The sequence below is a fragment of the Rattus norvegicus genome, chromosome 10 (assembly GCF_036323735.1).
Source record: "Rattus norvegicus strain BN/NHsdMcwi chromosome 10, GRCr8, whole genome shotgun sequence".
Lineage (NCBI taxonomy): Eukaryota > Metazoa > Chordata > Mammalia > Rodentia > Muridae > Rattus > Rattus norvegicus.
This window is the reverse complement of record NC_086028.1, coordinates 78,705,934-78,723,054: the sequence shown is the minus strand read 5'-3', so window position 1 is coordinate 78,723,054 and position 17,121 is coordinate 78,705,934. Positions and strand designations below refer to the sequence as shown.

Sequence of the window (17,121 nt, the reverse complement as noted above, 5' to 3'; positions counted from 1 at the left end):
TTCTGTTATCCTGTTGTCTTCACTAAGACAACACAAGTCACAAATGCTCTGCTGTTGTGACTTAATTGGCTGCCTGTAGCTGTGTAGCTGGCCTATTCCTTTATCATTCTAAAATTCCAGGTTCAGAGAGGGACCTGGCTGCAGAAGCTGACTCAAGGACCCTAAAACCAGGTGACCCAGGTAAGGCCCAGTCATCAGTGTTAACTTCCTTGTTTAACCCTTTGTGTCAAAATAGTATTGGTCAATGTAACAGTTCACCCCATCCCCCTTGCTTTGTGTTCCCGTCTTATAAAAGTGTTGTGCAATTTCCCTTCCAGGAGGTTCACATCCCAGCCTGGCAGCCTCCCTGAGCTCTCAGAAAATAAAGCTTCCTTTTTTAAGCTTCCATATCTGAAGTGAGTTTTCTCGGCTTCCACTGGAACCCAACATTTCAGGGTAAGGTGGCACACACCTATGATCTGGTCACTAAAGACAGCAGGGTTAGAAGTTGGGTGATATTCTCAGTTACACAGTGAATTTGAGGAATGAATTACCTAGCCTTTCCTAAATTACTAAGGGAAATTGCTCAAAAGTTTTAAGTTTTACTATGAAAGTGTTGGTAAACTGAGAACCACCAACATTTCAAAACCAGATGCCCCACCAGCTATCCAGAGACTCAGCTCCCAGCAGTCATGTCATTACCAGCTGCCAAAGGAGACCCATACCCACTGTCACCAAGGGTTCTTTATTCTCCCTATGCACATAACCCTTTCTGTCCCAGATCAGAGGCAGCTTATTGTATATGCCACCCCCCCAGACACCACACACCTTAAATCTCTCCAGTGATCCCTTCATTGTGTGATTTTTGTCATTCCTTGGCCCTTGATGATGCAAAAACTCTTCTAGAAAGAATTCATGGTTGTCTCTATTCAGTTGATCTTAAGCCCACTAGTTTCTTTTAAAGATAAATGAACATTTCTTCTTTATGTGCATGTGTGTATGTCTGTATGTGTTCATGTGTATGCATGTATATGCATGCGTGTGCATGTACTGGTGAGGCCAGTGGTCAACATTTGGTGTCTTCCTTAAATGCTCTCCATTTTTTGAGGCAGCATCTCTCCCAAACCAAAGACTTGTCTATGAGGTTACATTGGCTGACTGGGGAGACTCAAGGGCACTGGCACTCATTTATCAATACGTTTGTATTTCAGAGGGAAATTCTAGATCAGCCTTTCAACATTGTTGGACAATTTCCATAAATAATATAGTATCTAAGGACTGAGGATAGAACATTAACCTTTGGGTAATAATTATTAATCAAATTTGGTTAATAATCTCAAAACAATAAGAGGAGTCTAGAAACCCAATACAACATGTACATAGGCAGCTGTGAGTGTACAGTTTCATACCCATAAAGGCTACCATTGTATTCATTACCTGCATGAGCTTAGGAACCAAGGAGCATATCATACTTCCACTGAGACATTTCATTCCAGAAAAGCTCAAAATGCTTAGAGAGATTACATTTGAATCTGTCCTCAAGCATGAGGAGTCAAAATTGTATCAGTCTGTGAAATACAAATCACTTATTTAGAAAGACTCTTGAGAGAAACTAGCCTTTTCTTCTTGCAGGAGAAAGAGCAGAATGGCCGAAATTCTCTGGGGGAAGGATCCATCTGATTGTAGCTATGAGAAATTTCCACTTCCTTAGCAGGATTTGTGCCTTCTGAGTAGGGCTGGCATGAGAGTGAAAGGCAGTCTTTAGTTATCGTCCTTCAATAGTAGTAAAAACGGAGACTGCCTCCATGTTTTAGCACTTCATCATGATGTAATATGCACGAAAAGAATGCCACATATTCTTCTTAAAAATTATAAAACCTAGAAGTGCAAGTTTCATGCAGATTTCTTATTTTAATGAATTGTCTTCATTTCATCAACACAATTGTTTCTATTGACTTTTGACATTCATATGTCTAACATTGATGGTCAATAAAAATATTTCTAAATGAAATTACTTCTATCATATACCTTATAGTCCTGTAGGTATAAAAATATATAGATTTTGAATTCCTAGGAAATAAAATGGAACGAAATAATAGAAAAATGTGATACATGAATCCTATGAAGGGTATGACGTTTGGAGACTGGTAAAAGTGCAGGGTTATAGAGGAGACATGAGAGTGTCCATCACTGCTGTTAGCAGTATAGAGAGGAAGGAGACGTGGAGACGTCAGAGGTCCAACTATGGAAAGGCATCAGCTCCTCAACAGGCAAATTAAGTTTATTGTGATGAGGCACAAATTACTTAAGCAACAAAAGAAAACCCCTGTTTGTAAACACTGTGTGTCCCTGAAAATGATGCACTAAACTAAGAGGTAAAAATCAAGATACTTAGCATGGAGTGTTAGTAGTTTTTACCTTCATGACCATAGAAGAGTTCAGTAGAGAAGTAATGAGGAAGAAGAGGAGGAAGAAAAGAAGGAGGAAGAGGAGGAGGAGGAAGAGAAACCAATTAAAACAAAGATAAAGATGAATGCAAAGACGAAGGTGGAAACGGAAGTGTATGTGAGCAGAGATTCCATTGAAGGGACAGAACAAATCTATAATCAAAAGGACGATAGCTTTATTACCTCTAGTAGGGGTAGGGACTGGTAGGGAACAAATTATACATTTTAGGGGGATAAAGTGTTCCCTAAGACTAGGGAGGCAAAGTTTAGAACAGAGGCAGAAGGAACGCCCATTCAGAGCCTGCCCCACATGTGGCCCATACATATACAGCCACCAAACTAGATAAGATGGATGAAGCAAAGAAGTGCAGGCCGACAGGAACCGGATGTAGATCTCTCCCGAGAGACACAGCCAGAATACAGCAAATACAGAGGTGAATGCCAGCAGCAAACCACTGAACTGAGAACGGGACCCCCGTTGAAGGAATCAGAGAAAGGACTGGAAGAGCTTGAAGGGGCTTGAGACCCCTTATGAACAACAATGTCAAGCAACCAGAGCTTCCAGGGACTAAGCCACTAACTAAAGAGTATACATGGACTGACCCTGGACTCTGACCTCATAGGTAGCAATGAATATCCTAGTAAGATCACCAGTGGAAGGGGAAGCCCTTGGTCCTGCCAAGACTGAACCCCCAGTGAATGTGATTGTTGGGGGGAGGGTGGTAATGGGGGGAGGATGGGGAGGGGAAGCCCATATAGAAGGGGAGGGGTAGGGATTAGGGGGATGTTGACCTGGAAACTGGGAAGGGGAATAACAATTGAAATGTAAATAAGAAATACTCAAGTTAATAAAGATAAAAAAATAGTGTTCCCTAAATTGATGGGGCATATTGCATGTTATATATATACATATATATATGTATATACATAACATGTATATCTATGTATGTATATATATATATAACATGTATATATATGTATATATAACATGTAAATTTATGTATATATAACATGTATATATATGTGTTTATATTTTTCAAGATTCACTGAACGTTTTAGTTAATGCGTATGCCTTTTAGTGTAAATACATTTTTATCTCCATTTGTTGTTCATGGCTATACTTGCAATTAGTACTAAAAGCTGATGTTTCCTCTGCCTGCTCCAGACAGTGAGTTTCTCTTCTCTCCTGCTGCTGAGACTATGGTGGAATTGGTCTGATCACTATGATGAGACATTTTAAGATTAATGTTCTGCCTTACATGTTAACAAGGAATGAATTCCGGGGACCAGAGAGACAGCTCAGAGTTTAAGAGCGCTTGCTGCTCTTCTACAGGACCCGAGTTCAGTTCTCAGCACTCACATTGTGTGGCTCATAGTCATCTCTCACTGCAGCTCCAGGAGATCTGAAACTCTCTTTTAGCTTTGGCAGGAACCTGAGCGCACTCATGCGCACACACACGTGTGCACACGCATGCGTGCACATGCGCAGACACACACACACGCACACACACACACACACAAATAAAAGCAAATGTTAAAGAAATAAGATGATATCAGAACACAAGCTGAATTTATAGGTTTATTTTCACCCTAAGATATTTCACAGATGACCTGAACATCCTGTATTAGGAACTCAAGACACTCTGAGAAAAATTCTCACTCTAGATTATTGATCAGAGAAATTGCAGATGTGGAACCCAATTCCTAAGCATGAATTTAACTTATGAGTTATTTCAAGCAATAAAAACCCCTTAGAATTTTCTCCTTATTTCAACGAGAGGACTTTGGTAGTCAGATGGACAGCAAAGAAAAATTATGCCTACAATAGGTGTGGTGCCTTCAGAGACGGCTAGTGTTTAACGTTTGTCCGCATGCCTACTAGGAATCAAAGTCCTGTGGAGTGGACACAACAGCCAGGGGAATAGGAAATACTTTACCATAAACCACTATGACGTATTTGGTTGTTCGGTAACTTAACTTGTGCAATTAAGATACATGCAGATGGCCTGTATTCCACTAAGCTCTCTGCTGTTGATGAGTGAAAGGTGTCTATGAATGACACGTGGAAGGAAGTTCAATGTGTGGATTCATCCCGACCTCCAAAGACAAAGCGTTAAGTTAGAGAATGTGGAAGGACCTGTCTAGTTTTTTTATTCAAATTTTACCTCATTTAACCTACAGGTGGAAAGTTAACTCTGAACCCTGTCTGTGTGCAGATCTAGATACTTCATTCTCCTTTCTGCAAGTGCCTCTGTTTGGAATGTTCTCCCTTTCCCACCCTGTGGATTTAAGCTCTATTCTTTACTCACACCTGCAATCCCACATCTCTTCCCCAGTAGCTTACCTTGCCTTCTTTAGTTATCTTAAAGAGATGTGTCCATGTCACTCTTTTCCCAAATGACTGGGAACTCTTGAGAAGGTCTACTTTGTAGTATAAATCTTTTTTGGCTTCTGGTCCGACTCGTAATAACTGTCAAATAACTGTGTGGTGAAGAATTGGTGGACTGGGTGAAACATAGATTTGGAGACTCCTTCCCTAAAACTTGTTTCAGTGTCAACTTCATGAGAATACCTTGGGCTTAAAATTCCCTCATAACTGGTTGCTTTCTTTCTACAACCTGATGATAAGGCTCTTTTGCTAAAGACTTACATCATCAAACACAGAGATCTTGAGCTGCTGGCTAAGTAGAAGCTTTATCTATACTGACTAGTGTCCATGGTGCTGGAAGGCATTGTATACACTACTGAATGAGAAAAATAATCAAAAATATTACCCAGCTACAAATTTTGTGACCCACAAAAGTGGCATGCCCACAACGTATATTGTTACAATAGTGGCACAAATGTTATACATGTAATCACCACTCCTTTCAATTTTATTTTTTAATTTAAGTCCCATTCCATGGGACAGAATCCATACATGACACTGCTTAAATGGCTGAGAACTTGAGAGCTCATGGGCCTAAGAGGAAGCCTCTTACTACTATTTGCCAATGTCACAATGTAAAATGACTCCTAATGACGTACTCTGATACTTATGGATCGGTATCTTACTCAGTCCACATCAAAGAAGCTTCTTCTTGTATTAGATGGAAATAGAGATCCACAACAGGACAGTGTGCAGAGACTCAGAGACTTTGGAACACTTAGTACCAAATGTGATGGAATCATTAAATCCCTCCCGTCAAGGCTCGGGCAGTTATGAAGAAGAGATGGAAAGATCGCAAGAGGCAGAGGTGATGGATGACTTCAAGGAAACAGTGTCTTCTGCACTCAACAGGAGTGGCATACATATGAATTCACAGAACTGTGAAGCCATTCATAAGCCCTAAACTGGTTCAAGTCAGACAGGGTCTTGGCATCAAGAGGGGGTAGTGGACACAAATACCCACTCCTAACAAAGAAGCGATCTGAAATTGATACCTCCCGATAAGAGGACAATCAATTTTCTCCTATGGAATTTCAGTTCTAAAACCACACTTTAGGGCAGAAGTCTTTGGCCAACACAGAATGAACTCCATTTCTGTGTGGTAAGGCAAGTAGGTGGGTGGGTTTCTACTTCATTTTGCTTTATTTTTTTGACAGTTTTGTCTTATTAGTTCTCTGCTTACTATGTTTTGATTTGTGATTTTGTGGGCTTTTGTTTGTTTAATTTTGTTTTGTTTTGTTTTGTTTTGTTTTGTGGGCTTTTGGTGGTTTTCTTTGGGAAAAGAAAGTGAGAAAGAACATTAACACTGAGTGTATAAGGAGAGGAGAAAACAGGAGGATCTGGGAAAACTTGAGGGAAGGGAAATACATTAAACTATATTGAATAAATGTTTTCAATAAATAAAACCAAAAGAAATTTTAAAAAGTATTTTCAGCTTTGTTTGCAGCAAGGTTTCCTGTTTGATACTTGAGAGTTGTCCTCTGTAGTAACATTGCCTTTAACTCTGGTTTAGTCTGGTTTCGCCCCTTTGAATGCACTCTCAATTTTGCAGTAGGCCATGAGAGATTGTTTTTCTATTTCTTCTATACCAAAGTCCTTTGTCTTTTATATTTGGTCTTCCTTAATAGAGTGTGCCATTTATTCATGGTGAAACTAAATGCTAAAATCACTCACTGTTTGATGTTTCATGTCAGCTCCCAAGGCATGGGCAAAGCTGTATACTTTTCAATCTGTATTCTGTTTGGGGACATCTATAACAGAGTGTGTTCTCTGCCATAATGAATACAGTGTCTTTGTCTTTTACAAACGAATGGGAGAGTAATGTATACAATCTCTCTCACATCAGTCTTTTGATTGGTTTGATTGATTTCTTCCAGAAAACCCTACAATATGAGGAGCACCATGGGAATCACAATAAATTATCTGCAGTGAATATGCCTCCTCCTTGTCCCTGGAATGGAATGATATACTTTTCTTAAGAAACTCTTTTTTTTTTTTTTAAATTCCTTAATTTTTTATTCCTGGTACCACTACCACAATTTACAGGGCAATATACCTGATGTAATGAAAAGAAAAAGAAAAAGACAAAGCTACAACAGATAAAAGACCTCAGGAATGTACATCTAATTGACACTACATTGCATTAATCGATAGCTGCACTTTTGCAAACTGTGGCTATGACAGTCCTGAACAAGAAGGGCTTCCTGTTTAAGCTGCAGTAACTTTTCTGACTATGGATCATCGTTCCTTCTGTGGCAGATTTTTACAGTTCCTCTAATGCATTTAGGACGACTGTCTCAAAGTAACCTGCAGCTTTCCTGACAACTCCTCGCTCTCTCTCCTGCTAAGAACTGTAGCCGTTTGTTTTATTTTAAAACCTTCTGCTACCATATCCACCACTTCCACCTCCAGATCCATAGCCACCACCATAGGGACTGCCTGAGCTTCTTCCACCAAAACTGCCCCCCTTCATGGGTCCATAATTAGATTGTTGCTGTCCACTATAATTTCCAAAGTCATTATAGTTCCCACCACCACCATAGTTACCTCCACCAAAATTTCCTCCTTCATTGTAACCATCATATCCTCCTCCTCCACCACCATATCCACCACCTTGGTTTCCATATCCTGGTCCACCACCTCCATAACCTCCTCTACTACTGTAACCAGGACCACCACCATAGTTGCCACCATCACCTCCAAATCCATTATATCCACCATCACCACCTCCATAACTGCCTCTGCTGCCACCACCTCCACCACCATAGCCTCCTCTTCCACCAAAGTTTCCTCCACGCCCAAAGTTTCCTCCGCCACCACCAAAGTTTCCTCCACGTCCCATAAAGTTGCCAGATCCACCTCCACGACCTCTCTGTGATCCAGCAGACTGCATCTCTTGTTTAGAAAGGGCCTTTTTCACTTCACAATTATGCCCATTAATAGTGTGGTATTTCTGAACAACAATTTTATCAACTGTGTCATGATCATCAAAAGTTACAAAAGCAAATCCTCTCTTTTTCCCACTCTGCCTATCTTCCATAACTTCTATGGTTTCAATCTTGCCATACTTTTCAAAGTAGTCTCTCAGATTATATTCTTCTGTATCCTCTTTAATACCACCAACAAAAATCTTCTTCACCGTTAAATGGGCACCAGGCTTTACAGAATCCTCTCTAGAAACAGCTCTCTTTGGTTCCACCACACGTCCATCAACCTTGTGTGGCCGAGCACACATTGCAGCATCCACCTCTTCGACACAAGAGTAGGTCACAAAACCAAAGCCTCTCGAACGTTTTGTTTGAGGATCTCTCATTACCACACAATCTGTAAGTGTGCCCCATTTCTCAAAATGTTCTCTTAAGCTATCATCTGTGGTTTCAAAGCTCAGACCACCAATAAACAGCTTCCTCAGCTGCTCTGGTTCCTTTGGATCGTGGCCCTCCATTTTGAGACCGGACTCGCCTCTTCCAACTCGAGTTCAATATGGGACCGAGAGGACAAGAAACTCTTAACAATGGAGACAGAACTTACTTGCTTTCATGGTTCCCAGCCATGTTCGTTTTCTGCCAGGTGACTGTATATATTTCACCTTTTATGTATTTGCTTTTTATCGATTTGAAATCGTATGCAAAAGCAAGATGAGAATAAGACACCGCCCGTGGCTGTACATCAAACACAAGAAGAATACGAAGATAAAATTCTGGCAAACAAAGCCCCAGCTACAAGGCAGTTTAGCTACTGAGCAGTGCAATGCTGCTATTCACACTTTCCCAACAGAAAATAGAACTTTTCACAAAGTGCTTTACCAGCAAATTAGGAGAACGGAACAGCTGTGCTACTGCCAGCTTACCGGAAGTTTGCCAGACAAGAAGGTGAAAGATTCCCTCCATTGCCTTGGTGAGGCTGACCTGACTTTTATTGTCCTCAGTCAACATTTTCCAACTCAAGTCTCTATATTTTGACTGACCTTAATGAGTATGACTATTACATCTGTTGTGTTTCAATGCGTTCCACCCAAATTACTGTGCTGGACTTAAACTCCTTTATTTACTTCTACCTCGTGCATGAGTTTGTGCCTGTGCATGGAGCACATGTGGCTGGCAGAGGTCAAGACTGTGAAGTTGGTTCTTTCCACCATGTTAGCTCTGGAAACTGAGCTTGGATTGTCAAGCTTGGTAACTTTACCCTTAAAGTTCTCTTTCTACCTCCTATAACTCCTTGACTCTTAACAGACTGTGACTCTACAAGACTAGCAGTTTCATGAAATCATTGCTTATCTACCTGCCTACAATTCTACATACACTTTCATGGCACATCATGATGGGAAAACATGCAGAGAAAAAAAAGCAAAAATAAACAAAAACAAGCAAACAAAGAAACCCAACCAACCAACCAAACAAACAAACAAACAAAACAAAAACAAAACAAAACAAAACAGTCCCAATGTAAAAAGACAAATGAGTTAAATATGAGCAGAATAAAGTCCCCACTAAACTCAAAAGATCATTGCATAAGAATTATGACGCTTTTCAACTCTCATGTACCAAATAATGCAACACTGCAAAATGACAAAGATACAGGTGAGTTTTAGGGAGAATAAAGAAAAAAATTGCTCAAAATTTTCATACACATTCTTAAATTTGAATGAAAAAATACAAAGCAAAGGATGATGAAGAAGCAAATTAACAAGATAATTAATGGACTTGGGCAGAGAGATGGCTTCAGGGGTGAAAATGTTTGTTGCTGAGCTCGATGGATGACCTGCATATGATTCCCTAGAACCCACAGTGAGAGAACAGAACTGACTCCCACCAGGGTCCATCAACCTCCATAGGCATGCCATGGCCTATGTGCTCACTTCAAACACACATAAACAATAAATTAATATTAAATATTTATACATATAATATATAATTCATATATGTGCATATAAAATTAATAGACTTGCCCTATTATATGTATTTGCATGTATACATTCTTCTCTACCCTGAAAATGCATTCTACTGTGTACTGGTAAAAGTCTCTGCAAAGCTTGACTATAACGTTTTGGTCACAAATGTATTCATTACACTAAAAATGATAGAACTAATTAGGACAGAAACAGCCACAACTTGCTGCTTAGATTTAAAATCCCTCTGCTCTGCTCGTTCTTTTATCAAAAAGGAAATTAAACTCACTAAAAGCTATAAACGACTAAAGTGTGGCATACTTAGCCTATGAAATATAGCCTAAGCTCTACTCAATGAGAATTTAGAAAAATTAAATTAATAAATCATAACCTAGGAGCGTTTTGGAAGAGCAGAAAATAGAATGCTCCAGATACATCATTTATTCATCCAACATCTCCTATCTGCTTAAGAAAAGCAAAAAAAAAAAAAAACAACAAAAAAAAACAAACAAAAAAAAACAAACAAGAAAACCTAGATTTGAACAGGAAACCACTGCTTTATTCTATGAGAAAAAATCATTACTGATAAAAATAATACAAAGATGAGAGGACAATCTTTATTCCTAATGAAGTATCAAAGAGAGAGACACAGACAACAGAAGTTGAAATTAAAAGGCACCTGATATTCCAAGACCTAAAAAATGATGAAATAGGTTCTTCAGAACAAGGAAAATGGGTCTAAATAAGGAAAGATTGCAGAAGCAACATATGATAAAAAGATAGGATCCTTGATTATATAATTTGAAATATGTTCATAGATGATCATTTAAATAATAAGTGCGAGGAGGTATTTGCTGATTGAATGAAGTGAATGAATGAAGTGAGTTGTAGTGATCTTATGAGGGACAGAAGCGAGGGAGGATGCTTTAGGAATGGTGCACTGACTGCCAAGCCTTATTTGAAAACTGACTTGTCTTACTTGTAGATCGTTAGGTGAACTCTAGTGCAACTACTGAAAAGGTAAAATAAAATTTAAAAGTTAAGACATAACGTGAAAAATGGGTTTATAATGATAATTTTGAGAAACTTTGTAAACAGACAAGTTCAACAAGTGAGGAAGATGAGGAGAAATCAGGTAATAAAATAAAATGTAGCAGCCACTTGGGGGGGGCAAATAAAAAAGGAGGAGAGGGTGGCTTCCAGATTCTAGTGAAGACAGGTGGAAGAAATGCATTGAAAGCTGAATTAATGACTGCAGGTGTAGCCCAGCAGCGATGTGCTAGTCTAGGCTGGGCTAAGCTTGAGGTCCCATCTCCTACAGTGCAAGCAAGCAGACCCCAGCACTGACTTAAGTGGTTAAATACAAGGCACACTGTGAATAGTGGTTGTTACAGTAAAGTCATTTCATGGGTGATTTCACCTCTGCGTTCTCCTTTTACCTTCCAGATCTATTTTTGCAGCCTCTGTATACAACATTGCTGAAATAAATGAAATGAAAATTGTTTGCAAGCTATCAGGACCCTTCCTCTTACTCAAGTCTATTCTTTTCCTGTTCCTCATTTTTCTAAGTGAGTTTGCCCTGGAGCAAATGCTTCAGGTGAGTCATCTTATAGGAAAAACATGCTGGGAAAAGGACCCGAGTGCAAAGCGGGCTAATAGAAAGGCAGTTTAGCTGTGTGTGTAATTTAAATTTTCTAGTAAGTACAGTGAAGAAAACTTAAAAGGAATAGGTGAAAGTTATTTTAATAATTCATTCCTCTTATTAATAATATTAACATTATAATAATATTTTACATAGAATATCCAAAGTATTCCAATTTCAACATATAGGCAGTATAAAGAACATTAATGAGATATTTAATCTTGTTCTAGTATTTCAAATTCAAAAATAGCACATTTTAAATTTAATTAATGAATTGTGCACATCATGTGTGTGTGTGTGTGTGTGTGTGTGTGTGTGTGTATGTGTGCATGAACAATTTCTCTTGTTTCTGTGTGCTGTGTACTCCAGGATACCTGGACTTCTACTCTCCTTTCTCTGCCTCCTATTTCCTATAGGAGTGTTGGGATTACAGTTGTGTCCACTCTACCTGGCTTTTTACATGGTCTGCGGGGATCGAGCTTAGGTGGCAAGCACTTTTACCTGCCGAGTCATCTCGTCAGCCTCCACAGTATATTTAATTCTCACTCGTTACAAGTGATTCTAAGCTACATGTAGCTGGTGGCCAACACTGGGAACACTGTAGTTCTGGGCCCTCACTATTCACAGCATGGTCCATCGTTCATCAGCATTGGAACTTAGGAGAAGCATAGAGTCACATTCCCCATCTTGCCTCTACTCAATCAACAGATTCTAACAAGCAGGCAGTTACTGCCCGTGCTGCCAGTTCTCAGATCCTGTTTGGAGAGGTGAGATGAAACTGAGCCAATGGTATCTAATGGTTCAGTTTATGATCAGAACATCAAGTTCTGAATTAGGATTTTTCCCCCAGGTAAAGAATGCCAGCAGCAAACCACTGAACTGAGAATAGGACCCCCGTTGAAGGAATCAGAGAAAGAACTGGAAGAGCTTGAAGGGGCTCGAGACTCCATATGTACAACAATGCCAAGCAACCAGAGCTTCCAGGGACTAAGCCACTACCCAAAGACTATACATGGACTGACCCTGGACTCTGACCTCATAGGTAGCAATGTATATCCTAGTAAGAGCACCAGTGGAAGGGGAAGCCCTGGGTCCTGCTAAGACTGAACCCCCAGTGAACTAGACTGGTGGGGGGAGGGCGGCAATGGGGGGAGGGTTGGGAGGGGAACACCCATAAGGAAGGGGAGGGGGGAGGGGGATGTTTGCCCGGATACCGGGAAAGGGAATATCACTTGAAATGTATATAAGAAATACTCAAGTTAATAAAAAAAATTATATATATATATAAAAAAGAATAGGATCTCCATCTTAATGCCATACGATACGATACTCAGATCGCAGCCAACTGTATGGTCATGAGAGTGAACAACAGACACTCTTGAGTGTACAAGGCACTCTGCTGTGGTGCTATGGCATCGGTTGTGGATGGGGAATGTATGCTAGTCACATTCTGTTTCTCTGTTTCTTTCTGATTTGTTTTGATCTAGCTGGCACATGTAGCCTGCTAGCCTCAAACTTGCTAGGTTGATAAGGACAACCTAGAACTCCTGATCCTCAATTCCACTCCCAAGCGCTAGGATTATAGGTGTGTACCAGTGCATCTAGCTCCTAGGGTCATTTTTGATTGAGAAGATGTTTCAGTCTACGGTGAGTTTACTGTAATGAAATGATACCAGAGGCATCTGCACATGTCCAACTCAATTTTCCTTAATGCGTCCTTCAGTGTTTCCCTGGTCTGCTTCCTGGCACTGCTCTCTTTCTTCATTAGTATAATTTATGCAAATGGCACTGTTATGTGGCTGGCATTGTGAACCACTTTTTAAAAGGGTTCTCTTAGCCCCAAATTACAGAAAAGAAGACAGAGGTATGACTAATCCCTGCAGCTTCACAAGAAGAGCTAGCTAGTCATCGATAGAACTAGGCTCTGAAATCAGACAGTCTGTCTCCAGAGTCTGATACGATTGCATTTAGCGGGAAAATTTATCTTACTCTTGTTTTCTTTGGTTCTTGATTCTGATAATTTCATTTAGTGTATTTTGATCATATTATTTGAACCCCCAACTTCACCTAGATCCTTTCCCCCACCCCCTCATCCAACTTCATGTTCTTTCTAGCCTCTCTGTAGTGAGTTAAGGCCATCCTAGACATGTGGGATCTGTCTTTTAAGAAAATTGGTATTTTTATTCACACTCATCCCCAGTTTCTGGTGTCATTAATTGGGAAAGAAAGTGAAGAAATGAAATTAAACATGGCAGATCAGTGCAGTGCCCATTAGCATTCTATTGCAATTATTTTCCAACTTAAGGTGCTTAGAGGCCTCAAAGTATCGTCGCTGGCTAAGCTTTCCAGTGTCTATTCACAAGTGTGGATATGTCGCCTTACTTTAAAAATACAATTTTCCTTCAAATACACTTTATGGTAAAACATGTATCCAATATTCTGCTCCATTTAGTTATCCAAAACTGTATCATGAATATCCCTAGGTAAGTTCTGGGCCAGTTTCATTTCTTTCTTTGGCATCTAAGACAATGCCAAGAACACACAGTGCTTAATGAAGGTTTTATTCCCACGACAGATGGCCTGGGCCTCTCTAGAATGCCTTGCACAGGATCCTCTCATCTAGCTATTCAATTCGGTCTTTGTATCCTGACTTCACAGACAATTCCTCACATTTTGGAAACAGCGTGCTCTTTAGAGTTTACCGTCAAGTGGTTTAGTCACACCCAGAATTAACACATCTGTGTCTCTACCACCCACACTCAGGGAGTATTGATGCACTACTCACTTTCTAAAGATGTTCATTCAGACTTTTGTGAATTTTCCCATCCTGTTATGTCCCCCGATTATCCATGGCAACCGCTGTCCTGTTATTTCCTCTTGCTTCACCTCACATTCCAAAGAACCAGAGTTTAAATCTCTGTCTTATAAGTTATAAGTGAAATAAACTAGATAGTGTCTTGGTAGAACGTGAAAGGAAAAATGGTGGCTTCAACCATCCTCATTATCAATACTGACCACCTCAACACAAATGTTACGATTATTTTTTTTTGCCAGTCTTTCTTTCATATTAAATAAGAACTTGATCAGAATATGCAGTCATAGTCTTTCATCTTAAGAGCTGGTGTAAAAATTTGCCTTCCTCATCATCTGTATTTTTTTCTTATTAATCCTTTTATTCACTTACATTTCAAATGATATCCCCCTTCTAGGTTACACCTCCACAACTCCCCCCCATTCCATCCCTCTCTCCCCCTTCCCTTTGCCTCTATGCTCCTTCACCCATTCCTGCCTCACCACTGTAGTATATACCCCACCCCCCATGTTGGGGCACCTTGTTCAATGTTTGCCTTTAGGAGAGAATAGGACAAAATTTAAGGTCCCTTGATCACAAGCGGAACTGAAAGGTAGTGAAAATCTGTGCACAATTTTCCTCCTTAGTATCTCTCCAAGATCAAATCAGCCTTTTAGATGAGCATAGGTCAACTTGCTACCTCTTGTTCAATCACTGAGATTGATAGGACTTTTTTATTTAAATAAGGTGAACTTGCTTTTTAAAACTATTTGCAATAAAATTCAATTTTGTTTACTTGATGTTAAATACTGATAGTCAAAGGAGCGGCAAGCAATCTTACTCACCCCCCTATACACTAATTAAACATTTTTGTGCAGATATCAGCATAATTAAAGAATTACGAAACAATGGGAAGTGCTAGGGATAATTTGTAATATCAGTGCACTGATGCATTGGGTCCAGATACTGGAGTTTGATTGGCAGGACTTTATTAAGTTTTGGCAGCACTTAGGTAGACTGGGAGCTCCTTTATGAAGCTTTGCACATTAATCCAGGCTCCTGTTCTCGTTAATACTGATGAGTGAAGGCAGTTAATTGAATTATGTATGAAGCGGTGCTGATTAAATAATATTTCACTCCCCACTATAGAATTAGCCCTGCTGGATTATCATGCTCTGTTGTTTCTGACACTGAATGTCATAAGGACCTCTTCTCAAGCATACACTCTGATTTCTCCCCATCTGTTCAGGGGATAGGGCTTCGCTCTTACCACTGGAACCAACTATTCTTCAGCTCTGACATAAGGTCACTTTGGAGAACTGACACACACACACAGACACACACACACACACACACACACACACACAGACACACACACGGTTATTTATTAGAATCTGGATAACCATGTGTAAGAATGTTCCCCAGTGCCTCCAGAGTCCTAAGGGCATTGCTATTAAAATCTACCAAGGGCTATGAAAAAGATTCTAATAATTTGTAATTGCATTCTGCTTAAGGCAATTAAAAAGAAGGATAACTCGAGGCATCCAAATAAGACTTGAAAATTAAAGAATTTTCCAAGCTATGAATGTGGTCCTGCTTGTATTCTATGTACTTCTTTTATTTTTATGTAAATCCAGATGTTAACAAATGAGAAATCTCTCTCTGTGGAAGATTCATCAAGTTCCTACTTTCTTTTCTACTATCTCCCTATTGCCTCTCATTCTTTCTTCCTCTCTTTCTTTCTAACTTTTTTTTTTTTGGTTCTTTTTTTCGGAGCTGGGGACCGAACCCAGGGCCTTGCGCTTCCTAGGTAAGCGCTCTACCACTGAGCTAAATCCCCAGCCCCTCTTTCTAACTTTTTTAAATAGATACTTGCTATTCAGCCCTGGATAGTCAGGAACTTGGTGTGTAGCCTAGACTGTCCCTGAACTTTTTTTTTTTCATTCTTTTTTTTTTTATTAACTTGAGTATTTCTTATATACATTTCGAGTGTTATTCCCTTTCCCGGTTTCCGGGCAAACATCCCCCTCCCCCCTCCCTTTCCTTATGGGTGTTCCCCTCCCAACCCTCCCCCCATTGCCGCCCTCCCCCCATAGTCTAGTTCACTGGGGGTTCAGGCTTAGCATGTCCCTGAACTTTTATCCATCTTCCTGGCTCAGTTTTCTAAGTGTTGGTGTTATAGGCATTAACTACCATGTCTGGATTTTTCCTTCTTAATACTATTTAATAAAAATTATTATTATGTGTATAATATACATATATACATATATAAAATCATAGAGGTCAGAGAACCAGATTGTAGAATCAGATTTTCCTTTCATATTTATGTGAGTTCTAGGGATCCGATTCATGTTGTTAGGCATATAGGAAGCATTGGACCTGTTAAGCCATCAATACATCAGACTTGTCAGCTCCATCCTTTCTTTTTAATCCCTCTTTCTCTCTTTTATTTTATTGGAAAAATTCCCGTGTGTCTGACAAATGATGGGATCTCATAAGAACTGATAGACAATTAGGCAATAAATAGGTGCACAGATATTTAATGTCGTGTAATAAGTACGTAACAGAGATGAGAATGGCCAGACGGAGACATGATTGGTCATACTTGAAGGATTTGGTGAAGTTTAAAATTGGACGTTAAGCATGGAGTGGATCACAAAAGGTAAATAGGAGTGTTCCTAGTCCTTCAGAAAGAGGAAAAGAGTAGAGGGGATTGGAGTGCATGTAAATGCTGCAACCACTGGGGTTGGATAGGTAAATAATCCATGAGCTTTTTGGTATCCCTGTTTTGGATGAGATTGCTAAATTATCTTCAAAGTTTTCTAAAGACAATAGCCTATTAATGGCACAATGGAAAAACCATAGATCTGACAAGAGAACAAGTCTTCCTGTTACCCTAGTTGAGTCCCAGCAGGCTTTCATTTGTTTAACAGCAATGTGAAGACT

The 17,121-nt window shown here is 39.7% G+C and overlaps 2 protein-coding genes across 2 annotated transcripts in view; both read right to left on the bottom strand.

Annotated features, from left to right (window-relative positions):
* The window catches only part of Car10 (carbonic anhydrase 10), a 502,355-nt gene that overhangs the window by 330,367 nt on the left and 154,867 nt on the right, over positions 1–17,121 (bottom strand). The window lies entirely within an intron of this gene.
* LOC100911361 (heterogeneous nuclear ribonucleoprotein A3-like) lies at positions 6,841–10,229 on the bottom strand. Its single transcript, XM_039087679.2, has one exon. It carries the CDS (start codon positions 8,297–8,299, stop codon positions 7,226–7,228), a length of 1,074 nt encoding a protein of 357 aa, XP_038943607.1. The 5' UTR covers positions 8,300–10,229; the 3' UTR covers positions 6,841–7,225.

Bases quoted from the DNA above. Each gene is read 5' to 3' on its own strand.
- LOC100911361 (XM_039087679.2), bottom strand. From the start codon at position 8,299: ATGGAGGGCCACGATCCAAAGGAACCAGAGCAGCTGAGGAAGCTGTTT.